Raw genomic sequence first — 27,960 nt, forward strand, 5'->3', positions numbered from 1 at the left:
AAAAAAAGCCTGAGGGTAATTATGTAATTTTAGAGATTTCGGTTCAATTTAACGGAAATTATTAACGGAAGGTTTAAATTGAAAATTTTTGAAACATTGGGGGGTACATTGCCACTTTTTAAACTTTGAGATTCAAATTGAAAAATCTCTGAAACTTCAAGGGGGTAAAGTGGATTTTTCCCTTCAAAATATCTAGCATTTCTTTCATTCCAAATATACCACATAAGACACAGAGGGATCATCTTCTATATAACCGCGCTTCGAGAACGTCCTCCCGACCACCAGCTAGCAAACAAGGCCCTCACCCGGCAAGGCATGACCCAATACAACCCAAACCGCTGAAAAATCGTGTGCCAAAGAGCACTTGCGAGCTCACAGTGGAGAAGAAGATGATCGACTGACTCTCCGGTCTTCTTGCACATATAACACCACTCCACTACCACTATGTTCCTCTTACGCAGCGTATCATGAGTCAAAATTTTGCCTAGGGCCGCAGTCCATCAGAAAAAAGCCACCCGCTGAAGCACTTTAGTACGCCAAATGCTCTTCCAAGGAAACTCCTCTTGATTAGAAATGAACAAGGCCTTATAGAACGACTTAACCTCGAACTTGCCCTTCTTGGACGAAGACCAGCAAATACGATCTACACTGCCTAGGGAAACCTTGCAAGAATACAACCGATGAAAAAAAGGAGAAACCAAATCCATCTCCCAATCTAGGACCGATCATACGAAAATGACATTCCACTCAACAACCCCATTCCTCCCAATAAAATTATCCTTCACCCGAGCTTCTTTGTATCTGGTGATACTGTATAAGGACGGGAAAGCTTGCTTCAAAGAATTGTCCCCACACCAAATATCATGCCAGAATCGGACTTTCGAACCCTCCCCCACCTCAAAACGAATACCTTTGGCAAAGAAATTCCACCCTTTACGAATATGCTTCTATAGACCCACACCATGAGAGCCCGAAACCTCCTTCGTGCACCACCCACCTTCTTGGTCTTCATACTTAGCTTTGATCAACTTACACCAAAGAGCCTCGTTTTCATTTGCGTATCTCCAAAGCCATTTCCCCAAAAGAGCTTGGTTAAACTAGTGCAACTTCCGAATGCCAAGACCACCATAACGTAGAGGGCTACAAACTTGGTTCCAACTTACAAGATGCAACTTGGGCTCATCCCCCATTCCTCCCCACAAGAAATCTCTTTGGACTTTCTCAATCCTTTTAGCTACACTTACAGGAATCGGAAACAGAGACAAAAAGTAAGTCGGAAGATTAGCCAAAGTGCTCTTAATGAAGGTTAAGTGACATCCTTTAGAAAGATACATTGTCTTCCAACCTGCCATCTGACGCTCCATCTTTTCGATCACTTCATTCCACATAGCCGTATCCTTGTACGACGCCCTAAAAGGGAGGCCCAAATACTTCGTAGCCAATTCGGCAACACTACACCCAAGGATGTTAGCTAAACCCCCAATGTTCTCCACCTCACCAATGGCCACAATCTTTGACTTTCCAAGATTCTCTCTCAAACCCGAAACAACTTCAAAACATAAGAGGATGAGACGAACATACCGGATTTGCTCAATAGAATCTTCACAAAAAATCAAAGTATCATCCGCAAATAAGGAGTGGGAGACCATCAACTCCGACAAGACCCTATTTCCCACTGAGAAACCCTATTTCCCAACAGCTCCAAAACATAAGTTGAAATGTTGAAAATCTATGCTCAGAAAAATTTGGATCAAAACCCAATCTCCAAGTCTTGAAAGGTATCCAACCAGCAAGTGTCCAACACTTTTTTTTATAAATAATTTCATGCCAGACACATACTATTAGCAACCAAACAAGACAATCTCATGTGAAAACAACGTAGCATCTCGCGTAAGTAGCAACATAACCATGCCGACCACTTTCTTTGGGCATGGAGAGTCGAGCGCAAGAGAGATGGTGGTTTTAAGTTGCTGTTTTGAGTAATGCTGGCAAGAACCCAAAAATAGAAATGGTCAAGCAGCAACCAGATCTGATGATGAGGCAGCAGAGAGGTCTAATCGTGGCGACTGAAGGGGAAGGCTGGATGGTCGCGCGGCAATCAGGAGTCAGGCGATGTGGAGTCGGCATGGGTTGATGGCGGCGGTTGAAGGGCGAGAGGTATGGCATTCGCCAATCGAGATCCACCAGGATCATGCGAAACCTGAGATACTGTTAATGTGGTGGCATGCAGCTAAAGGTGGCAACATTGGGGAGATGGATCATGACGGTTGGCGAGATGGGGTTTCAGGCAGCCTTTTTATTTTTTGGGATTGGGCAGTGGATTGGATTGTTGTGGAGGTTCCCGGTTAGGTGTGTGGGTATTTGGGTGGTAGCGCGGTTATGCATTTTGACAGAACGCTGGTGGCTGGTGATGTGGTGGCTTGCACGGATCAATGGTGGCTGGTGATGTAGTGGCTTGCACGGATCAATTGTGGCTTGTAGGTTGTGGGTTGGGTTAGTTCTGATGAATTATTGGGTACAATGGTTGAGATCAGTTTTTTTTTGCTAATGGTGACAATCTTGGTGTCCAGAAGTTGGTAGTTTGATTTGGTTGGCAGTGGAGAGGCTTGGGATGGCGGACAGAGGTTGTGTTGGAATGGTGGTGGTCATGGCATTGGAAAGAGGGAGAAGAGAGAGAAAGAGAGAAAAAGCTATGGGAAAGAGAAAGAGTGGAGAGGGGGCAGAGAAGGAGAGGGGAGAATCAATTCTTCATTTTTTTTATTCAATCAAGTCTCCCTCCATTGGAGTACAAACCACGCTTAAATAGACTCAATTGACTCTTGAAAATAAATTACCAGAAGTACCAAAAGTACTGTAGGGAAATACCCATTGAATTACCAAAAATAACACAATTGACTCTTGAAAATAAAAACATAAAATTAGTAGGACTTATATAGACTTAGGTGAACCAATATTCCGTGCTTCACCACTTGCATCACATTAAATGCATGCTGATTACCCTAACACAAGCTAACATTATGAGCTAATAAGCCAAAGCAAAATAAATGATACCTCTGGCTTTCTGATTAGCTCCTTCAAAATTGAATGAAGAGTTAATCGCAGTTCCTTGAACAGGACAGCAATTTGGGCTGCTGCTGTCAGTTTTAACCATCCATCTATTGTGACCAGTCCAGTCTGCAATATTAGAACATTGATACACAGTTACAAAAGGAAGATACTTCAGATTTTTAAAAAATAAAAAATAAATAAATAAATAAAAAATAAGCAACCACCAGATTTATAAAACATTCAACTTCTCTTTTAGTCGGTTGTCATCATACTTGAAAAATCTGGAACTTAATAATATCATAAGAATGGGCATATTTATTAAAATATAAAGCCAATGCAACATAAAAACAGGGGCTGATCCAGAATTTTTATATTATGGGGGCCAAAATGAGGGCATGAATGAATATAAATATGTTGATGGAAAGTCATGTTTACTGTACATATCTTTTTTCTGTGTTGGGGGGTGGGAGGGGGGAACCATAATGCAGCTTCGCCTCTGAACATAAACACTCCAAAGCACCCACTACTGGCACTGTTATGTGAAACTGTCGCAGCCATATACAGGCTAATGCTTTCAAGAGAAACCAGAAGTAGTACCTCTAAGAAGGGGTTTCCTTTAATTTTTTGGTTTCTACAATTTCATGGGATATTTACTGTATAAAATATGAGAGTCCACACACACACACACACACACATATACATATTACTGACGAATATAACTCAGACTATTATGGAGGCTAACACCATGACCTCAACCCCTCAACCTTATTTCTTGATGGAAAAATGTAATTCAGTCTAAAGACCATTGGCATCAGAAATTACTACGTACTAGAAAGTAGAATACATATCTAGGAAGTGTGAATGTGAAAGTAATTATCATTTATCTAGAATCAGTAAATAAAAAAATCTAGTTTGAGTCAAATAAGGAGCAGTTAATTTTATACAGTTAGCAGCAACTACACTTGCGTCTTTATTGCTGGGTAAAAATAAAAAAAAGATACCTGGTGTTGAATGTGAATGGAGCCACCAAATAGCAAAATTGAGTAAGGAGAGATGACAGAGGTATCTCGAAGAAAAATTTTGTTGGTTTCGACCTGAGAAAAAAGAGAAATCAGAGCGAAATTCTAAACCTAATAAATTAATAGCTCGAATTCTTAGAAAGAAAAGAATTATTTGGGTGAACAATAAAACAAATATAGCAATAGACCATCTCTTAACGATTCTTTACCAATATTATCCCCAAAGCGATCCCCAATACGAAAAATGTTGAGCTAAACTTAATTGCATCATCGAATAATGATTGATTAGCATATGCAGCAAAAAGCATCTAATGCTATTTCAATTTACTGCACACACACACCATTCTGAGATACAGGAAAGAACCTCTCTCTCTCCTCTGACAAAAACCATATTACTTGTACTGCAATGGAATGAACTGATTAGTTTATTTTTGCCACCATACAAACAAATGAACATTTATTTCCTTATCTGAGTATATCATTTCCCATCAGTCTTGTATTTGTTAGATGCCACTCTTCCCAAAAGCTTGAGCTATAGGGAAGTGGGCTGTATGTACATCAACCACAGTCTAAGTCCCCCCTCCCCTCAAAAAAAAAAAAAAAAAGAGTCCTTTCTCATGTGTAACCCAACCCAATAAGTAGAGCTCAAATGTGACTTTGCATAAAAAAAAAATAGAGAGAAACCCCGAGAAGAAAACTGGGACAAGAGAAGCTTTCAGGATTCCAACACCAAGAACACTTATGAAACCTTAGGATGAAGAAAAAAATTCGAAATAGAGGGAACTTATATTTTAAAAATCTCAGAGCTAAAGAGCAGCTAACATTTTCTCGGGCTAAGTAATCAATTTGAACAATACAATTGATCTTGCCAAGCATACAGTAAAGGAAGCTCATTAAACAGATACAACTTAAAACTTGATTAAGCACTAAGACTATTCTTTTTTTGTTTTTACCTACACATAGCTTTATTTTACATCAGTTTGTTCTTAAATCAAGAATGGCAGCAATAATATAATACATACCATTTTTTGGCGTACCAAAAATATGACGTTAAGAGAAGCTATCCAGGATTATACAAACCTAATTTTTACTTTTTTGTATAAAAATATCAGGTTTTGAAAGAAATGTCATTAGTATCAAGGTCCCAATCCCTACTTCTTTAGTGTCCCTCATGAAAATATTCTGAATGAATTTGAATCAGAGAAGAGTAAATATTGAAGAGAATGTCAATTTTGGGCACAACATATATAACCCTAAATCAAACTCATTTATAATACTATTATGAGATGATTGATAATAAATTGGATTATGTTTGCACGTTGCATAGCGGTACTGGATTCATATGAAACCAACACATTATTGAACCGCAATTAGGACAAGCCCATGACTCACAAAAAAAGAGAATTAATCCATTGGGTAAAAGTGCAAACCTTTTCAAGGAAAACAAGGAAGGGGTACTGAAATGCTTTCAAACTACTGTTGATAGAAGAAGGGTGTATGTGAACTTCTCTTCTTCCATCATACCAAACAGGACGGCCCAGTGTTGCAGGACCAACAGACTGTTTAAGGTTCGCAAGAGCAACACCAGTAATGCCTTGTTCAGTGGCTGCCACATTAGGGTATAAACCTGCACATAGTATAGCCTGCAAGGGTACTTCAAGGCATTAGAAACGGGGCAAATGCTATAAAAGTCAGTTCAAAATTAGACATGAGATACAAGTCATTGATTTTCATTGTCATAAAGAACAGTCAACCACACACTCTTGATTTAAAAATTTAATATAAATACATAACAAAGGGACTAAATCACCACTCATCCCAAAAGCTTAGGCTAATAAGAAATGGTAAATTTAATCATTTAATTAATACTTTAACGCATCCCCTTACGTGTGGGACCAGACGACAAGCGAAATATTTTAATTGAAAATGGGGATAAACTGAAGAGTCAAGATTCAAACTCAAGACCTCTACTCCAATACTATGTTATATCATCACTCATCCAAAAAGCTTAAACTAATGAAGAATTGTGTATTTAATAATTTAACAATGCTGGCAAGCATGTAAATAACGATAAAAGAAGTTTTGATCCCTGGGTATTGGCTCTGGGAATAAAGAGGAAGGGCGAAGTTCTGGCATGCCTTAGGTTTGCTTCTTGCCTGGCAAAATGTCCAATTTTAATTAATGCAAAGAGTTTAGTCATTTTGGGCCTTCAACCAGGAAAGGTTTGCTCATGGGCAAGGCAAGCTCTTCTACTCTGGTTCATGGTTTCTCTTGACTATATGTTTAATCTGGAGGAGAGATCAACCATGAAGAATTAGTGAGTGGTCTTATCAATAGAAAAATGTACAACTCCACTTTCTACAAAGAAAAATCATTCTGCAAAACAAATATAACTGAATAATAATCTTCATCTCTCAGGGAAAACAAAGCCAGCTAAACACAACCAATGCCTTATCGTTCTCACCTTTACAACTGATGAATGACATGAATACTTATTGAACGGTTGTGATGAATCAGAAAACCAACTGTCAATGTCTTCTTTCCTTTTCCCATGGATCTGAATCATGCAAGCGTAGAATTCCTCAATTTCAGGACATAAAGCTTCAGAATTTGGAAATTTGAAGTAGAAATTGCAATCAGAACAACAATTTAGCAAACAAAATCAATAATGTTATATTGGAAATATAATTCCATAAATTCATAGCAATTGAAAGTAAATAAAATAACCAAAAAAAAAAAAATCCTCATAACAACTCATCTGATAGCATTCAATAATAATCACACATGAATAAGATTTGAAAAATAATTGGCCCGCATGCATATATAGTAGCAGAATTCTGAAAATCACAGGGAGAAGCATGATGCAACTAGTTACATATAGTGAAAGGAGGGCAGGTTGCTCAGAGAGAAAAGGAGGGAAGGCTCACAGGAATGGCTAGGCTCACGAAACTTGTTTGCTGGGAGCTGAGCTAGAGCATCCGAGATATATAGGAATGTACCATATGTGGTACAATAGAAGACCAACTGATTTGGTGAAGGGGAAATTGGTCAGAGTACAGGTTAATGAAACTTAGAGCAATACGATGCCTATCTCTGAAGCTGCCTTTCCTTAACCTGGCATATCAGATCATACCCCAGCAGCTATTAGGTTTGATGCTGAAGAACCAAAAAGAAAGAAGCCTTTCAAATTCCTTGATTATTGGGCAGAGCATCCTAATTTTCTCCAGCTAGTTGAAAGGGTACAGAAGACAGAAATCAAACGCACTCGTATATATTAAGCTAAAGTTGATAAAGAGTGAGCTGAAGGGGTTAAACAGAGTACACTTCTCAGACTTACCAGCAAGAGTTATTGAAGCCAGGGAGAAAATGGAGATTTTGCAGAGACAGGTTAAAGAACATCAAGATAATGTGGAGATTGAGGAATTTTGCGGTAAAAAAACATGCTGACTAAAGAAGAACTGGGAAAAGTTTCCATAAGCAAAAGCCAGGATTCAGAGGTTAAGTCCGGTGGGCCAATGTACTAATTTCTTATTCAAAACTGTAAAAAGTATAAATGCTAGAAAAAAAAGTAACAGGTATCTGCAACAGCGAAGGAAGTAAAATTGAAGATCAAATTCCAGTGAGAGATGAATTAGTGGGATTCTTGGAGAGGTTAATGGCTGCAGACCAAGAACAGAGTATGAATGAGGAACTGCCTCAAGCTGCTAGCACTAGAAGGCTTATCTGAGAACAGCAAACTGATCTGGGCAAACCTGTCACAGAAGATGATAAGATGCTATGTTCTCTTTGGAGGATAACAAGGCCACCGGACCTCATGAATTTGATGCTTTGTTCTTTAAAAAAGTATTGCAAGTAATAGGTAATTACATCATTGGTACTCCAAAAAAAACAAACGAAACAAATCATAAGAAAATCATTTCTAGTTTTATGACCAACGAAAATGATATCTGACACTAAACCAGCAAAATTACGAAACTCCACCAATTCCAATGCTATGTTCTCTGGTTTTAATTTTGAAGGTGTTGAATGCCTTATGAACCTTTTTTAAAGCATCAGCCACATTTGTACATAACCAAAGTCTTCACATGACCAACATTCATTGGACTAACATCAGTTTGCTCATTAAAGAAGAAAAAACTTAAAAAAAAAAAGAAAGAAACAATAATATGGGTTGCAAATTATATTTAAAAGAGAAAATGAATTCTATAACGAAAGCATCAAATATCAATTATACACTACTCAAAACCAAAGGCACTCTACCTGATATTTTTTTGCAAGGTTGATGAGACCAATGTCAGCTAGCAATGACCCAAACTGTATTCTCATGTCTCTGGCATATCAGCACATATATTAACAACCGAGAAGAGTTGAGGCATTAAAAAGAAAGCAAATGACAAAATAGTTAATGAACCACATGTTCAGAGCACTGGTATGTTATAGACCTAATTATTATTTCATATGGTTTGGTCAACATAAATCATTAGGCTGCACATAATTCGTTAACTAATGAATGAAAGATGGAACCAGATGCATTGTTAAAAGTAAGTGCTTTAATATTTAATCAAATAATAAATAGGTTTTCTCTGCTAGGGTGAACAAAGTAGAGGCAACCTAAGCGAAACCACCACCAGAAATTTGCATTCGCATGACACTGATGACAGGTATTTTTTTCTGCACAGGAGGGTGGTGTGCCTACTAGGTTTAAAGCTTGTAAGTTGAAAACTCACTCGTATCATGGCACATGCTAATATGCAATGATATCATCACGCAGAAGCCAATGAATCATGTTGATATTGACATAGGCAATAGCATCCAACTTACTGGAAGGTAGTAAAAAGACTACTGTTGACCAAATGCACAGGTATCTGCATATTCTAGTTATCACTCAAGAAGAAGTATACTATTCTTTATCAAGCACCAGCCTTTTCAACGAGTTATTCTTTCTAGTAGCTATAAACTGTCACTTGGAACTAGGGGTGTCAACCCGGTCCGGTTTCCTGGTTTTTGGCCAAAACTGGGAACCGGAACCGGGACCCCGGTTAACCGGCCGGTTCGGTATAAAAAAAATTGGTTTTGGGGCTTATTTAGGTATTGGGCCTAAAATAAGCCCTTTTTTTTTTCATAAGTTGGCTCATTTTTAAAAAAATCTATTAGTCACTTTGTCTAAATTAAAGGGGCATTGTTGTGATTGTTCCAAATAATTAAAAAATAAACCTAAAAAAGTCCAAAAATCCTAAAAAATCAATGTTTTTACCTATTTGGGTCTCAAAAAAAAAAATTTAATTTTTAAAAATACCCTAAACCTAAACCTTAGTGTAAAAAATACTAATATATATAATATCTATATTAATATATAAATATAATCATATATAAATATTATTAAATAAAATGGAAACCCGGTTCCGGTATTCCTGGTAAAAACCAGATACCAAAAACCGGTACCGGAACAGGGGTACCCGGTTTTTAGATTTTTCAAACCGGAACCGGAACTGGGACCCCGGTTTCCCGGTTCCGGTTCCGGTTTCCCAGTAATTTTTAACACCCCTACTTGGAACTCAGGAAATGCAAGCTACTATTAGCTAGCTCATTAGTTTGCTTATCATATGTTATGTGAGATGAAAATATAAAAGTCACACAATAATATATGCATAGCAAAATAACATAAAATTGAGAGAAAGAAGCTACACCTTATCATGTGCATCACCGAACTGCTTAAAAAATATGAATTGCAAAAATGTTGAGCAGCTTTAAGTCCTTTCTGCAAGAACCAAGTTATCAGCAAACATTGTGTTTCAAGACTCCACAATGTTATAATGACCGATTATACTAAATATACATATGTTAGCAGTTAGTACGGGGTCAACAACGACAGGGATCTTCAATGGTAAAATTACGGCTTATCCAATAAGCAAAATGAGACACAAGAAAGAGGGGAGATCTACCCTTTAGATGGAAAGCATGAAGTAGCTTACAATTTGGCTTTAAGGTAGATTGGAAAAATCATATTAGTACTGTATAGTGGCACAAGAGTACTGGTGATAGAGTAACAATTACAAGTGCAACAGAGTGGTCTTGACACTAAACCAAGCTACTAGAGCAAGGCAAAAACTCACTAACCTCACGTAGAATCTTCTCCCATTTCCTGTATGCAGTCATCATTAACAGGTGATCAGATTGCTTGTCACCATCATCTGAATCACTAGGACCATCAATCTTATCATTCAAAAGTGCTAATTTTGCTCTTTCAACATTTTGCCTCTGGAAATCAAAACCATCATACATACTTCAAATTCTTCTTGTTTCAGAACAGTGAAGCAGCATTGAAATCAGTGCAGCATTAATACACATACCTCATCTTTTGGATACACAAATGGAGATTTATAGCTCAAAAATGCTGAAATGGAGAGAATGGGTGACAAGCAACCAAATATTGCACCATACAGCATCATCTGCAGTAACAAAGGAAAATAGTATAAGAAACTTCAACCAGAAAAAGCAAACAAAAAAAAAAGTACCTACATCAGTCTACGATGAAGAAAAGTAGAAATTTTGTTTGTGTTTATGAGAGAGCAAGAAAGAGTGTGAGAGAAAGGCAAGGGGGCGAGCTAATGATAAAGAAAGGAAATGCTGAAAGGATGTAAAGAAATCAATGGAAAACTCTATCTAATTACATTTCTATGTGCTCAAGGATATATATATATATATATAAGACTGTCAATCTGGCAGGGCTGACGAAGCTAGCCTGCACTATGCCAAAAAATCCCTTTACCAAGCTCGGCCCAACCAAAATTCAGCTTCATTCTACAGTCTGACCAGAGCACCTTGTATCGGCTGAACCAGTTTTAAGAACTTATAAAAGAATCAACAAGTTCACTAAAAAGAGGGAGGAAAAAGAAACACAGAATGGGTTCAATAGAAAGGACAACAATAATGAGTGATGCCTAAGACCAGTGAGGGGGTTTCCACATGCTTGCTGTAAAGGGATCTTGGGTCATCATGAGATTAGTAAGACTAGAGTGTTGTACCGCTTTGTCTTACATAGATGCAGTGAGGCAGAGGAATAACCGCACTTTTAATGGTGTCAAGCTGACTTTGAATCAGCTTCAGTCTATGTTTCAAAAGATTATATGATTGGGTGATTGCATTAGGTAGCATCCAATGCCATTCATTTCAGATTTTATTGCTCTCTTGAATTTTAGGCTGTAGTCCTTTGGAGGGTACTACTTACGCATACCCTGTACCGTGTCCATTGTTTAGTTAATAAAAGTACTATTACTTACATATATAAAAAAAATGGTAATGGCGCAATTTGAACCATGGACCTGGGAAGTTAAAGTTCAAAATTGCTTCAACATTACGTTGACACTAGCATTTAAATCAGTGTACAACAGATATTAGCTCTTCTAATCAACAGGAAACACTAATTTAGATAAATAGACTTCGTTCTAGGAGTGCTTCAAGCTGTGGAAGCAGAGTCCAAACTCAATGCTCCTTAGTTATCAAAAGCCACAGAATGCATTAGTACAGCTCATAATTGAGAATTCACATGGGAAATGGCCTACTAGGTTCTGCTATTCAATGGATGGAAATCCAAAAAAACACCCCTATGGACTTGAAGCCATGTGCAAACCAAGAAGACAAGGTGATATGGACAGATAGTGCAGATTGGAAATACTCTATCTGATCTGCGTGGGAAGAATTAAGATCCAGGAAGGAGAGAGTGGAATGGCCTCACCTAGTGTGATACAGCAAAGCCATCCCTCGGTTCTCCTTTATCATTTGGCTGATATACATGACAAATTGAGTACGCAAGCAAGCTACTTGCTTATACTGGAAACTGTTGTGTGCTGTGCACCAAGGCAGAGGAAAATATTGACCATTTATTCTTCAACTATACTTTCCCAGACAAGTTATGATCAGCTCTAATGTGCTATACATAATCTTCCTTGAGTTTTTAGGAGTTGGCAGCACACAACAAGGTGGATGAAGTCTCTCATCTGCAGAGTTATGAATTCAGCAGCAGTTGACTACTTATGGAAAGAAGAAATGACAGAATGTTCAGAAAAGAGCATGAGGATGTGAGGCTATTTTGCAAGCCATAACCAACACCATTAGAGGGAGGCTATGTAGCACACAGAAATGCAGAAAACCGATCAAAACAGTGGCAATAGAGACCAAGGCAGAAACATCATTCTACATTTGAGCCCTAACCATGTGTTTTTGAGAGTATTTGTTTTCTGGTCTTATAATGATTTCACTAGAAAACAAATACTCTCAAAAACACATAGTGAGGGCTCGAATGTAGAATGATGTTGCTGCCTTGGTCTCTATGACCACTGTTTTGATTGTTTTCTGCATTTCTGCGTGCTATATAGCCTCCCTCTAATGGTGTTGGTTATGGCTTGCAAAATAGCCTCACATCCTCGTGCTCATTTCTGAACATTCTGTCATTTCAACTCTTAAGGCAGCCTTTCCTGTTCTCTTCAGCATAGCCTGCGAGAAGGAAGCTTCGGCCGGTGAAGTGTTAGATTCTTTAGAGAGGCGCATGATTGGGAGGTGGATGACTTTGCTTCGTTCTTTAAACTTTTGCATTCAGTTATAGTGAGAAGAGGGTGTGAAGATAAGTTGTGGTGGATTCCCTCCAAACAAGGTACCTTCACGGTCAAGGCTTTCTTTCGCACTTTAGCCAATGTCGAAGGTAGAGCTTTCCCCTGGAAAAGCGTCTAGCAGACAAAGGCCCCTTCAAGGGAGGCCTTCTTTACATGGTCAGTAGTTTTAGGGAAAATCCTCACTTTGGATAAGCTAAGGAAAAGGCGAGTCATCGTCATTAATAGATGTAGCATGTGCAAGAGAGATGGAGAATCTGTAGACCATCTTCTTATCCACTGTGATATTGCTTCAGCCTTCTGGAGTGCGATGTTTAGCCGTTTAGGGCTGACATGGGTCATGCCTAGAAGGGTTCTTGATCTTTGTGCAAGTTGGTGGTCCTCAGGAAGGACAAGGAGTGCCGTTGCATTGAAAATGGTGCCCTTATGTCTGTTTTGGACTATATGGAGAGAGAGAGAAAGAATAGATGCTTTGAGGACTTGGAGAACTCTGTGGAGGATATTATAGTCTCGTTTTTGAATACTTTGTACATGTGGACAGCAGCATATCTTGCCCATTTCCCAATTTCTTTCGTGGACTTCCTTGACCGTTTTTCTTTTTCTAGTTAGGTGCTCTCTTGTATACCTTCAGTGTACTTAGGGGCGCCTTACGCTTTCAATAAAACATTCTTATTACTTATCAAAAAAAATGATTTCACTAGCATATTGTACTAGAGTCTGTAGTAGTTTTCCCTTGTCTGGTTAATGTTGTAACTGCTGCTTTGTGCTCTACATGCAGCTAGGTGAGGCTTATTTAGGCCCGCCCTATGGGCATCTAGTCAGCATTTCTTTTGTCTAGTCTTGTAACACTGGTGCGTTCTGGGGTATGCCACTGTGCTCCTGTATAGTTGTTTTCCCTATTTAATACATTTCCTTACACGTATAAGAAAGGTACAGGTGCATTTGTGGCTATGATTTAGGTGTCTGAACTGTCTTAATGACCACCAACAATTTTAGTGTCGCTAACCATGTCAACATTGTGGATAATCATGTCAAGTTGGGTGCTTTAAGTTGTAGCAAAGGGCAAACTAACAAAAATAAATAAATAAGCAAGTCCAAGAAACTCATCTTGAAAATGGGAAGATATCTTGTATAATAAATTATAACTTCAGGTAAGAACTTAAATATTTTAAGAAGAAAATACATTAATTACGTGATAGAAAAAACTTGAACTAGCATCAGAATCAGAAAATAAGAAAAAGTCCAAAAAAATTATATTAGCATGAAAGAATAAATGATTATTTGATGCACACCTTTCCAATCAATACATCAACAGGAAGTTTCGCCAAATGATGCCCAAGAGGTGTCAACTCTTCATTACCTTCAAGTGCCCCAACCTTAAAAAATCCCAATTGTAGGGTATAAATTTACTGACCGCTATAATGAATTATTTTTAGTGAGAATTATTATAAATAATAAATTAACGACTGGTAAGGTAGTAATAACAATCATAAACATTATAAATACAATAAAAGTCAATGTTTTGTTTACAGGTGGATAACAGATATAGAAATCACCTATTTCATTTCATTGAGTACTATGACAAACTTCTGCAATGAGAGTCATAGTAACAAAATGGAAGATTTTCAGAGCAAGAAAATCATTACAAATATAATGACAAATTCACTTCATTATCAAGGATGAACAGACTTAGCAATAAACAAATAAACAAAGAATAACAAAAAAAGCCACAGAACAAAAGAGTAATAGCTTTAGTTTCAGTAAATTGCCCCATATAGCAGATAGAAGAAAATCTAAACAGGGTAATAAGTGACATATATCCCTTGTACTACAATTTCAGGTAAAAGCTTTTCTCACATGTAATACAATTTCATTAATGAAGAAACAAACTGATCATAGCCCTTGTACACCTGAAGTCTACAGGAGGTACGCATAAACAAAAAGGATGATAAAAAATTACTGAAAATCCAAAAGACAAAAGAGAATCCTCATGTTGCCGACGACATCCAATAAAAAAGTCATATAAGGAATTGTAAGATAATTAGGATCCTTTCACATAATGATATTCTTTTTATCTATAACTCAAAATCCAGATAGGTTCTATCAACATAAATCAGAATCTAGCTGATTGTTTTGCTACTATTCATACACTCAAATGTAACTCAGAACCATCACCCTAACAATAAAAAGCTACCTCATATAATAATGAAAGTGCTGAGGTTATAGCCTCCTCCCTAGGAGGTTCTAAAGCCTGAAACAGAAGTTAACAAATAAAAGCAGTTAGACAGTTCTATCAAATCAAAAATCAGTAATCAAAATATAACATTACTTACCATGGATAAAAAAGGCTTTACATAACCCAGAGAAAGTAACTTAATTTGTAAACACAATTCAACTAATGGCATCCGAAGCATCTCAGGAACCTTGGCATTGTGAACGACACATGAGAAAAAAAGTGGTAAAAAAGTCATTCAATTAACAGGATATGAATGAAAAGTGCAAGAACATATGCATCTTTGAAGCTTTTTCTTTCTAACAGAAAGTACCTGAAAAGGCCGCATGCATTTCTCAAATCTATAACATGTGTACAAGCAAAAGCAAATTCCAGGTTTTACACGTCCAGCCCTTCCTCGCCTTTGCCTTGCATTTGCTTGAGATATCCAATCTTCAACCATGCTAGACAATTTCTATAAGAGACCAGCTAAAACAATTAAACCCAGGGACCAATAAAGGGACATAAGGTGTATAGAGATAACTCAAGTGAGTTGTCCTCGTCAAAATTACCAAAGAAGGGGACATAGTCAGGAGGAGAAGGGCCTCAAATTGGTTTCTAAGGTAACACAAGACACAAGTTGATCAGACAAAATTAGCCTTTAATGGTATTCTCTTTTCTCCTCTTTTTGGTTTATAGCATGCCTGACACTGCAAAATCCACATAAAATATTGTAGAAAATGCCGAAGTAATTGTCTGGCATGTAACCACAAGCAAGTTCTATTGACTTTCTATACAACTCCTTAAAGAAAAAAAGAAAAAAAGGGTAAGCTTGTATCCAAACCCACCCATAACTACAGAGTTTCTTAACCAAGGACATCATGTGCTGCAGAAACATGCTCAGCTTAACCCTTCGATCTAGCAGAACACAGGTTGTTTTCACTCAAGACAAATACTAGACTCCTACTAAAAGACGTAAAACAGAAAATGTGGATCTATGTCAACTGCTGGAATCATAAGATCTAAATTTATGAATGTCCTTATGGTAAGCTGACCATAATGTTAATAGTACCAGGGCTTCAACACAAAGGACAGCCAAAAACTATATGAGAGCCATATCAACTGCCTTTGTATGTGCTAGGAAGCAACTACATAACTGTTATGTAATACATAGTTGCATCCATTTTATACCATCTACCTCCTAGTTAAACTGATGTACATCATGGGACAACACCAGTTGGTTAAACCTACAATTCCTCTGGTAGGTGTGTCTATTTCTGTTCTAGCTTCTATGCTTCCTCTAAACATCAAGAGCACACCTCCTATGCAACATAAAATTTCTCGGCCTTAACAGACTTGCATCAATTACAAACGCACACTAATCCTAGCAAGTGGTGGATCCATAAGTTAAAGCATCCAGATGCTGAGCACCAAAGCTATCAAGATTCGCAAACCTAACCATATGAATGCTACAAGAAAAATACAATTGATGATTGATATACAAAGATACAAGTTATTTAAAACATGGAAACAAAATTGTACTTGGTAAATCTTGTAGGTTTTTCTTGTCAAATTGTTCTCTTTCTTTAGCAGATCTAGACAATAGCAAGGAAGAATGCCAAAACGAGGATCTTGTCTTTGGCAAGATGGAAATTTCCACATTTTATAGAAGCACTCTTAAGTAGCCCATGCAGAACTTATCAAAAAAAATTAAATTAAATTAAATTTAAAAAAAAAAAAAAAAAAAAAGTAGCTCATGCAGACATTGAATTGGCATGAGTGGCAATTATGAAGATGTCACATTATACAACTGCCATCCTTATTGAAAGATCATTCATTAGAAAATACAAAAGCGCAAACCTTCTGAGGGTTATAACGATTCTCCTTATGCTTTCCACAGTCGATGACATATACCACATCATCTATCGTTATGCTGGTTTCTGCAATGTTTGTGGCTATAATGACCTGAGACACAAGATATTGAAGAGAATTATATGTAATTTTTGCGCAAGGAGTCGAACAAAGGGCAACAGCAGTCAAGAACTTTGGTAAAATCAAATGTCAACAGGACTAAAATTACTACCAAGGCATAGTTTCCTTGTCAAACAAAGTGTGTACAAAAGGCCTACATGCAGACTACACAAGCAAATGTCAACAGAGAACAATCTAATCAGTGTTCTAGAACCTTCTTCAATAACTCTTTCGACTGCAATAATGAGTTGATCACGGGAATTCTTGATTATCTCCTAGAGATACCTTATCATTCCAACAATGTATGCCTATTAAGTAGCCATTATGCTTTTAACCTTTAGGAAAACTTTTGTACAAACTAAGTGTACTTGAGAACTCTCTTCCTAATAAAATTCTTGTTAGTTGTTACTGATCAAAGAAGGAAAGAAATCTAATCTAGAAAGAAAAACTAAAGGACTACAAATGTATCCTAAGGTCACCAAAAGAGTCCCTCAAAATAGTCCCTCCACCCACCAACAAATCAGCCTCCAAGTCAGCCAATCTAGTAACCGAAGAGGCAACAATATTTATGTGGAGTGGCAACAGAAGCAATCTCAATGAGATTTAAATGATGGCTTCAAGAACATACAAGATTTATCATACATACAACCGTGATTTTCAAGTTTAATGGGAAGAAACAACCAGCATAAGTGGCAAAACTTGCCTTGCGTATGTTTTCAGGAGGACGTAAAAACGCTTTTTTCTGATCAATTGATGCAACGGATGAATGTAAAGGAAGAATCCAATCAGAAGATGGTCCACCAAATCGGTAAGAAGCAGTTAGCTTGTCAAGTAACATGTAAATTTCAGACACCCCCTGTTATGCCGTACAACAGTATTAACATACACATTACAATTATTTTGGTGAGAAAATGCATGCATATATGATCCCAGGATTATGGAAAGCACATACAGGCAAGAATACAAGTATGGCACCCTCCTCACAAGTTTCATCAACATGACAGACCAAGTCCTCAAGAAGATCATAATCAATGACATCTTCATTCAATCCTTTCTGCAAAAAAAAAAAAAAAAAAAAGTGAATTTGGCAAATTATTAAGTCACATTGGAAAGTGGTGTCAGAATTTACATCTTAGAGGCATTTACCAAATTTTGTCGAGTTTGTTCACTGTATGATTGATAATTGCTTGGGAAATAATACGGATTAATAGAGTCTTCTGACAGTAGAGACTCATCACCCCATCCAGATGAGACAAGATTCTTTTGACCCCTGCGGTTACTTACAGAACCACTCTGGAACTGTGGCAAAGCAAAAGTCCATAACTTAGGGGATAACTATCAAAATAGCACTCCATAATCCACCCAATAGTCATTTGAATTAACCAAGGTTAAGAAAAATTGTATATGCCATTACAAGAATCGCACTCACCAATGCACTCTCCAGAAATTTGTATGCCATAATAAATAAACTGCCTGATCTTACCAAATAATGACAAGTACCAGAACATGGATGGGACAAAATTTAATTTTCATTTGTCCGTTCAATAGTTAACAAAGCAAAATCAAAAGCGTTAACTCAAGGCAAAATACCAATTGTAACCTGAAGTGGTTTTATGTATAAGCACATAATATCAAGAAACTTAAGTCAGTAACGAAGGCATGTAGACCTATGCAATTGAATTTCCAAATAAAGTCACAAATCAATTTCATTATTCACGTTCTCTCTCTCTTTCGAGGGGTTTTTCCTTTTTTTTCTTCAGTTTCTACCGTCACTCAATCTTCACAGTATACAGCCTTTTTTTTTTTTTTTTTGGCACTTGTAAATGGTACTTTCTCTAAACATGTAATTCATTGCCCAACTCTTGTTTAGTTTCTATCAAATTCAAATTCAGTTTTTCACCTTAAAGACTTTTTTAAAAACTCCTTTATTTCAGTTAAAAATTCTGTTAATGTTAAGAAAGTTTACTTCCAGCAACATTAAAATTTCTGTTAATGTTACAAGTACTACCATATGGTATGCATTTTCACAAATAAGAGGAAAACATTATGAAAACCAAAAAGATGGAACTAAGAGAACCTTATCCGAATTTAGCACAACAGAAAAAAGAACAAGCAGCATATGTTTAAATAATTCCATATCGAAGTAAAAATAATCAAGAATTCAAAATTAAGATACCCTCTGCTTAGTGGATGTTTCGTTTCTTATAGAGGCTGGAGAATCTGAAGGAAGGTGATAATTTATACTTTCATATATATCCTCAAGAAAGTAAGTTGTCACAGGATGGGTTCTGCCTTCAGCAGTAATTACAGGGCAGTCACCAAAGTATCTTGAAAACAAATTGGAATCTACAGTTGCAGACCTGAACATTTAAATTAAATAAGTAAAAGAAAATTAAGACAAGGTCACTAAAGATCAACAAACAAATAAGACATGTATAATATATGTGGCAACAAAGTGGAAAATGCATACATAAGAATGACTTTCAGTTTTGGTGTGCCATGAGCAGATTGCTTCTCTATCAGATTTTTCAAAACAATGAGGAGAAAATCACCCTGTTACAGAGAAAGAAACCCGTCAATTATTAACTCTTTTCAAGTCGGTCTTCTTCTCTTCCTGATACATCTTCTGACACCAATTTATCTCTTGGGTTTCAAATTTTTTACAAAAAATGCAAACAATCAGTATAAAGAAAAAAACAACCATCAGAATCAACTCAGCCTTGATTTGATTTGGTGGTTGCCATTTGCCGTGTTACCCAAACAAAAAAATCAAGATCTGAACCTGACCGCATATGAAAAACAGAATTGAAAATACTGACTCCACCTACTGAAGAGCAAAGGAGTTCACCAACCTCTAGGTGACAAGATTTTACACATTTACACGAGCACAAAGCAAACAAGTCCCAGGAATTAACTCAAGTAAAACCAAAATAGATATGGTGTCCTTCAAGCAAGGCAAGGGAATGATAGGAAGTAGACTATAGGTCAATCATCTTGCTACCAAAGTGGTGGATAAGGTCATTACACTCTTATCAAGCATATTGATCCTATCCTTTCCATGATGTCAATTATCAAAACCCTATAGAAGTAATTTAAACTTATGAAGTAAAGTTTAACATACTAAGCCAAAACCAAATACTTCTCAGAATCAAATCATCTGTTTCCTTTTTGGCTCTCAATTAGCCTGCAAGTTTTTTGACATTACCCTTGCAAACCCTATATATAACATTTAACAGTTATGGATGGAAATAATAGATTAATAATTACTTATCAAAAAAATAATAGATTAATAAACATAAATCATTTTTAACAGATAACTTGTACATTTCATCAACTACGAAATGGGCAATGCAAATCAACTTATTATCATGAGATCCACAGCATATTCATTCCTATAAACTACCCAAAGTTAAATTAACTCACCAACAGAGACCGTTCATGAACTTCATCAACTATGACATGAGTGACACCAGTCAGGTTTTTGTCCCCCTGCAAATTTTAAAATATATATAACAATTACGGATTGTGGGCTTGCAAAGGGAAGAAAAAAGAAGTTAGACATCACAAAACTACTAACTATATAATAGTTCATTGTTTACTTCTACTAATATATGATTGGTTAAAAAAGAGGACTAGTTATACCATCATAAAAGGATAACTCTGGTAATATAAAATATCTAACACATAAGTGCTTACACACAAACCAATAATGAACACTGAGCAGTCACTTCTAAAAATCATTTCATAGTAGATCATAATGGTTGTAATCACAAGTAATTGACTAGTTTCCAACTTTGTGGTGAAAGGATTATCATGTATCACATAAGATGATGGTAATGCATGATAGAAAGATAAATTTAAGTCCACTGAGTCCTATTCCCAACTGATTAATGTAATATATGCCTTTAATTAAAATGAAAAGAAGAGATATACTCTAAATAATTTTTTATTAAACAAGACATATGATTATATGTATGTATATATTCGTGTGTGTGTGTGTGTGTGTGTGTTTTAATCTTCATATTAATTAAAGAGCAATATTTGCATAACACATTCTGTTTGATCATACTAAGTACAAAAACACCAGCACACCCAAAGTTCTAGACTAGCTTTTAGATAAATATAAACTTGACATATATTACTTCATTGCATCAGTCCAGGATGTGACTTTCCACAACTTAAATACTAAAGCAAATTAACGAAAACTTGTCAACTATAAACCTTTTTAAGATTTTTAGCTACATGCTAGACGGTTAAAATACTCTCATAGATCCTTTGCATACTCACATGAGAAGAAAGCACTGACCTTTTACAAGGATGTAGCTATAAAAACAACCTTCTCAATATGTGCCAATGAGCTCAAGCTAAATGGCACCTCAACCTCTATAAGAATAGGTTGAGGGTAACCCAACAAAATGAAGGGAGAGGGAGTCTGTACAACTTAAGCATGAAGTACTATTAAGGAAAGATTTTCAATATATTTATACTAATTAAATTTTAGCAGCGATAGCATAATCCAACTCATATACTCAAGTTAGTTATTTTTACAATGCCGAACTTCGAGGCCACACAAACCTAATCTACATAAAAGAAGATTTTACCAAGCCCGTCATAATCTCATTGGAACGAGCCAAGATGGGGGGCAGGAGTATAAGATCAGTGAGGTTGTGGCCCTGTAAGGCTTCTACTACTATCTAAAAGCCTTTTAATTTGTTGTTTTAAATGTTTCCAAACAGTTTGCATGCCCAGTTCCCGGGGGTCCGACCCCTTATATAGAAAACAAAAGCCCCATCCTCTTCATTAACCATCAATTTAGGTTGATTTAAATGGAAAAAAAACCAAACAACGTCTTGGCATATACTATCCTCGCATTACTTGACCGTGGCAGCACAGGACAAGTTACCATGTAACATGTCCCTATAAGGGAAGCATGCTGAGATGATGTGATAATGTACAACAAAAGAAAACTACTCCACTAAGAACTTGTAACATGAAAGTTATAAGGCTGCAGCAAGACAAGGAAAGGGCAAGGAACAATTAGACAAGGAAAGACCAGTGACATGATTTATTCACCCGAAAAAATTGAAAAGGCATGTTAGAAGAGTTATTAGGGTTTGCGGGTATTTTGGTCATTGTCATATTTCTCTAAACCTATATAATAAGATGTGTGGTAGGCTGCGTAGAATAAGAAGAACAACAGTAACGTGCCTCCACCTTTTCTATCTAAACCGTTCATGCAAACTACAACAAGGAAAAAGGATGATAAATTTAAAATAGATAGGCGGCCACTAGTTGATCGGTTAAGGCTTCCTCAAGTAAAGCTATTCAAACAGCGAACAATTTGAAAAGATTGGAATTTGGAATAAAGCTCAACAAGTAAAATATAACTCCGATATGAAATCACCAAAAACTTTGAGTGCCATTGATTACAACATATTCAGAAATATCACCATATCAAGCAGGAGGACATACCGCAAATTTTCTCAGAAGTATGCCTGTGGTACAAAGGAGGAGTTTTGTTTTTTCATTCCTGGGATTGTGGAATTATGCAAAAGCAACAGGCAAATATTAGTGACATATTTGACATAGATATACAAAGTAGAAGGTATAGTATTTCAATTTGCATTGCTTATGTGATCACTAATTCAGTGGTCTTAAGTTCCCTAATGGCAATTAGTAACTTTCTTTGCTTGTTAATATCCACATATCAAATAAAACAGTAAATACTTGATTCCATTTATTATCATACATATCTCAGCCAAACACTTCAAAATCAGCTTATTACATAAAACAAAGACCCAGAGAAAAAATTAAGGGGAAACTTCACTTTAGACCCTTGAACTACTGCGTTTTTTTAGAAAACCCCCTTAAACTTTGAAAACCCACCCTTCCATCAGATTAAATCGTTAACCCTTAACGAAAGTGTTTGAAAAGACTAAATTACCCTTCATTTAAATAAATTTTAAAAAAAATAAAAAAAAAAGGAGGAAAAATTGAGAACCGTGGGTCATTGTGACCTGTGGGTCACAGCTAGACCCAGCCATGGGTCAAGCCGTGACCCACACTGGGTCTTGGTCAGAGACCCACGGCTGAGTCTGGCTAAGACCCACCGTGGGTCAGGTCATGACCCACGCTGGTGACCCATGGCTAGGTCACAAGACCCACGGGAGAATTTTTTTTTAAAAAAAAAAATAATTTGTTTAAGGGTAAATTTGAAATTTTGAAAAAAGTCAAGGGTATAAAAGTCATTTTATCACTTTTAACGTTTAAAATCTTACGGAAGAATTCAAATTGATTGCAATTGAGAGTTCAAGGATTCAAATTGAGAGTTTTTTAAGTTCAGGCGGATTTTCTAAAGAAGCGCGGTAGTTCAGGGGTCTAAACTGAAGTTTTCCCAAAAATTAAAGAAAGAAAGAAAGACAATTTAATATCAAAACCAAAATCCAAGGAAAAAAAAAAAGGATTAATGAAACAGATTGTGTTAAACTCTTGAAAACTAATACAAAACAACAACGAATGAAGTCTAGGGATAAGATGAAATGATGTCTCAGATATTCTAAGCACTATTCAGAGCCAATCAGTGCAACAAGCATATGAACACCTTGCGCTATCAAGACGGACTTGATATCCAACCAAAGAACCATCTGAACCTGGTGATGGTTCACAGCGCTCATCAGCAACTCTCTCAGCCACAGAAATAGCCTGCAATACAATGCATCAAAGATAAACTATAGTCACCAGTTAAGAAAGACAAGCCCGTATTGTGTTTCAGTATAAAGCAATCTCAAAATATAAACTATAGCCTACAACTCATTGCATGACACAAAGTAAATGACCACCGACTAGATGATATCTGTCAATAGGGTAACGGTTATAAGCATGGTAAAATAGATTAAATATTTTCATGTGGCCCAATTTCCATATATCATATTATTGGATTTATTGACAATGTACACTGGCCGATTAGCCATTTCTGGTGTAAATATGACTGGAAGCAGCCAATAGGAGTTGTTAGGGATGATAAGACAACCTCAGTTTCACTGCTTTTCTTATCAATAGAAAGATAGTACCTGAAATGAAAGTCAGAAAGAAACTAAAGCATAGTAAAACTGCAGATGCATTTATTAACATAATTTCAGGTATCAATCGATAACTACACATTAATATTCAACAAGTTTAAATTTAAATCATCATAAAAGGACCTCACATTACATTACAAGCTGAGAAATTTCACCGCTTAATCTATATTTTGCTTTATGAAGCAAAAATATATACATTACTACCACTCCGCAGGTCAAGGGTCAAGTATGTAATTTTTACTTTGTCACTTCACTCATGCTACGAGAGTTTCATGAGCTCAGATAATCAATGTATGCTTCAACCTGAGAGTGAAGATTGCACGGGTTTTCTAGTCCACATCTGTCATAATTTCATTCACGAAAGGGCATTTTCATCCATCCCATCTTTTGTTTGTATGTATGCTACACAATATGTTGTACAAGAACTACGAGAACAATACCTATTAATACATATTTTTTTATTAGTAAGAATTGAACCTAGGACCTTCTCACACACACACACACACATCCCACCACCTATGCCTCACACCAGGCTCCTACATCTTTTTCGAATTGACAATCTGATTTGCAGGATAAACTTGTATAACAGCAAACAACAAGCAGGAACAACAGAGTCCAACAAATTCTGGAGACTGGTGATGAATTAAATAAGTGATGACAAGTTATATATGCTGATGGCAATGTTAGTAATATAATTCTTTATAACAAGAGATTCAGGAAATACACAAGTGAACTGAAGCAGTACAATATAACGGTAGCACTACATTCATATGAAAAAGTGTGTACCCACCGCTATTCTCCTAGGTTGTGTGCATATGATGTTACACCATCCACCACATCCGGATTCAATCATATCATCCAACAGAAATTGCGGAACCTATACATAAATGCCAGCCAGATAAGATGCGGTGCTGTTCTTACTAGGGAGAAGAATCAGAGCAGAGTAACAACAGCCACACAAAAACAGCTAAATAAAACTGAATCTTCACCTGAGTTGTCTTCCCAGAGCCTGTTTCCCCACAAACTACAAGAACATTATTCTCCTTCAGCAGTTGCAATATATCACCCTTCAACGTAGCAATAGGAAGTGCAGCTCTAATTTTCAACATGTCCTAAAGGGAATAACATGAATTATGTACCACTTAGACAGAAAGAAAACACAACTTATGTAAGGAATGCAAAGTAATAACAAGCATGAAATATAAGGATAATGCAGCATATTTTTGTAACTCGCACTAGCACATATTGCTAAACCCCAAACAACAAATGCTTCCAACATCATGAGACTCAATGCAAAGAAGCAAACTCAAAGAATATAAATAGAATAAAAAATTTACTCTATGTCGCTTGTAAAAGGGGGAGGGGAAAGAAACATATTGCACAGGCCTTGCTTCAAAAAGGAGCATGAAAATTGGATTCATGGTTCTCATATTTGAACAAAATGCCTAAAACCCAGCAAAAGTTACTTCTCCTAAGGAACTAAAACAAGATGTGAAAGAATCATATACAGGATTTTCAGAATGACGTATGTAAAAGCTGAAAAAAGGAAGAGAGAACCGAAAGAAGAATATAACAACCTTGTATCTCTTCATTTTCATTTTATTCTCGTGTTCCTGATTCAGATATGCACTCTCCACTTCTTTCCTTTGTTCTACTCCTGCAATATGGCCTTGACAAAATTTAGGGAAGATAAATCAAATAGTAACTAAAAATCATTTTTATTTTTATTTTTGATAAGTAAGTAGCTGGTTTTATTAAAAGCGTGAGGCGCCCCTAAGTACACTGGAGGTATACAAGGAGGAACACCTAACTAGAAAGGGAAAAACGTACAAGGAAGTCGTCATAGCTAACCGAAATCGGGAAAACAAACGCTACAGTCCAAAGATACAGAGTATGGAAACAAAAGGATAAAAAGTCCTCGAAGGACCTCTCCACATCCTCGAAGCACCTATTATTTCTCTCTCTCCAAAGACACCAAAAAAAGCAGATAGGCACCATCTTCCAAACTGCAGCACTCCCCCCTCTTCCTGCAGACCACCAACAGGCTAGCAACTCAAAAACCCGACCAGGCATCACCCAAGATAACCCAAAACGGCCAAAAAAGGCACTCCACAAAGCAGACGCCACCTCACAATGGATAAGAAGATGATCAACTGTCTCCTCACTCATCTTACACATCCAACATCTGTTTACTACAATCACATTTCTCTTTCTGAGGTTATCTAGGGTCAGAATTTTCCCCCAAGCCGCCGACCACGCAAAAAAAGCTGCCCTTGGAGGAGCCTGAGTCCGCCACACACTCTTCCAGGGGAACCTCCTCCCCCCTTCCGAGAATGCCAAGGAGAGAAAGAGAGACTTGACCTTGAACGTACCTCTTTTGGAGGGGTTCCACCATAATCTATCTTCCAACCCTCTTCTCACTCCTGTAGAATGTAACACCTGAAAAAATGAGGCAAAGGCCTCCACCTCCCAATCATGAGCCTCCCTCGAGAAGCTCACGTTCCACTGGTTGGACCCCCCTAGCATCTCCACATTATCCGCAACTGAGGCTTCCTTCGCACAAGCAATGCTATAAAGGATCGGGAAAGCTATCTTGAGAGCTGAGTCTCCACACCACCAATCATGCCAAAAGCTAATCCTGGACCCATCCCCCACTGCATATCTCGTAAAGCCTTTGAAAGTTTTCCACCCTTTCCTAATATTCTTCCATAACCCTACCCCAGAAGCTCCTCCAAGCTCAACCGAACACCACCCTCCCCATAAGCTTCCAAACTTCGCATCTATCACAACTCTCCACCAAGCTTCTCTTTCCGTCCCATAGCGCCACAACCATTTCCCCAAAAGAGCGCGATTGAAGACCAATAAGTTCCTGATCCCCAACCCTCCTTCCTTAATCGGAGTGCAAACCTGCGACCACTTCACCAAGTGGTATTTGAACTCTTCGCCTATCCCTCCCCAAAGAAAATTGCGTTGAAGCTTTTCAATATGCTTAGCAACACTCACCGGAATAGGAAAAAGAGACAAGTAATAAGTGGGCATGTTAGCAAGAGTGCTCTTAATAAGGGTGACCCTACCCCCTTTCGACAAATACAACCTTTTCCAGCTGGCCAACCGATATTCAATCTTCTCAATCACTCCATCCCAAATATGCTTGGACTTATAAGAGCCTCCCAATGGGAGACCAAGGTACGTCACTGGCAAAGGGGCTGCATCACACCCTAAAATACCGGCTAGCGAAGCCACTTGCTCCACATTCCCCACCGGAATAATCATTGATTTAGCCAAATTAACCTTCAACCCGGAAGCAGCTTCAAACAACAAGAACAAACTCCGCAAGTAGCGTATCTGGGCAGGCCTAGCATTGCAGAAAATCAAGGTGTCGTCGGCAAATAAAAGATGAGAGACTGTAGTGTTGCCGATTTTGAAACCTTCTAACAACCCCCCATGAACCGCCGCTGAAATCATCCTACTTAGAACCTCCATCACAAACACAAAAAGCAAAGGAGAGAGTGGATCCCCTTGTCTCAACCCCCTGGAGCTACTAAAAAAACCTTTAGGAGACCCATTTACCATAATCGAGAACCGCACCGAGGAAATGCAATGTTGAATCCAAGAACACCAAACCCCTCCAAAACCACACCTTCTTAGCAAATACATCAAGAAGCCCCAATTCACATGATCGTAGGCTTTTTCCAAATCCATTTTGCAAATGACCCCTGGCTCCCCAGATCTCAATCTACTACCAAGGCATTCATTAGCAATCAAGATAGGATCTAGAATCTGTCTACCTTTGATGAAAGCATTTTGCGACTTGGAGATGATCTTGTCCAACACAACCTTCAATCTATTTGCTAAAACCTTGGCAATAATTTTGTACATACCTCCCACAAGGCTAATCGGGCGAAAATCTTTAAGATTGATGGCACCGGGAATCTTCGGAATAAGCGAAATGAACGAAGTGTTGAGGCTCTTAACAAACATCCCGCCAGCATGGAAAGCACTAAAGACCCTCATAATGTCCTCCC

General features: G+C 37.4%; 1 protein-coding gene across 1 annotated transcript in view; it reads right to left on the reverse strand.

Moving 5' to 3' along the window:
• LOC132177269 (DExH-box ATP-dependent RNA helicase DExH7, chloroplastic) overlaps positions 1-27,960 on the reverse strand; it is a 42,406-nt gene that overhangs the window by 2,630 nt on the left and 11,816 nt on the right. Inside the window, exons 11-33 of the mRNA XM_059589520.1 lie at positions 24,925-25,047; positions 24,726-24,812; positions 23,458-23,558; positions 22,329-22,386; positions 20,280-20,345; positions 19,327-19,409; positions 19,033-19,216; positions 18,003-18,155; positions 17,809-17,910; positions 17,560-17,712; positions 16,746-16,850; positions 15,220-15,360; positions 15,007-15,096; positions 14,868-14,924; positions 13,966-14,049; positions 10,418-10,516; positions 10,185-10,325; positions 9,755-9,825; positions 8,328-8,397; positions 6,532-6,624; positions 5,498-5,710; positions 4,050-4,142; positions 3,052-3,174 (exon numbers count right to left, since the gene is read on the reverse strand). Coding sequence (XP_059445503.1) covers positions 3,052-3,174; positions 4,050-4,142; positions 5,498-5,710; positions 6,532-6,624; positions 8,328-8,397; positions 9,755-9,825; positions 10,185-10,325; positions 10,418-10,516; positions 13,966-14,049; positions 14,868-14,924; positions 15,007-15,096; positions 15,220-15,360; positions 16,746-16,850; positions 17,560-17,712; positions 17,809-17,910; positions 18,003-18,155; positions 19,033-19,216; positions 19,327-19,409; positions 20,280-20,345; positions 22,329-22,386; positions 23,458-23,558; positions 24,726-24,812; positions 24,925-25,047 — 2,490 coding nt within the window. The remainder of the gene's footprint in view (positions 1-3,051; positions 3,175-4,049; positions 4,143-5,497; positions 5,711-6,531; positions 6,625-8,327; positions 8,398-9,754; positions 9,826-10,184; positions 10,326-10,417; positions 10,517-13,965; positions 14,050-14,867; positions 14,925-15,006; positions 15,097-15,219; positions 15,361-16,745; positions 16,851-17,559; positions 17,713-17,808; positions 17,911-18,002; positions 18,156-19,032; positions 19,217-19,326; positions 19,410-20,279; positions 20,346-22,328; positions 22,387-23,457; positions 23,559-24,725; positions 24,813-24,924; positions 25,048-27,960) is intronic.

The sequence above is a fragment of the Corylus avellana genome, chromosome ca4 (assembly GCF_901000735.1).
Source record: "Corylus avellana chromosome ca4, CavTom2PMs-1.0".
Lineage (NCBI taxonomy): Eukaryota > Viridiplantae > Streptophyta > Magnoliopsida > Fagales > Betulaceae > Corylus > Corylus avellana.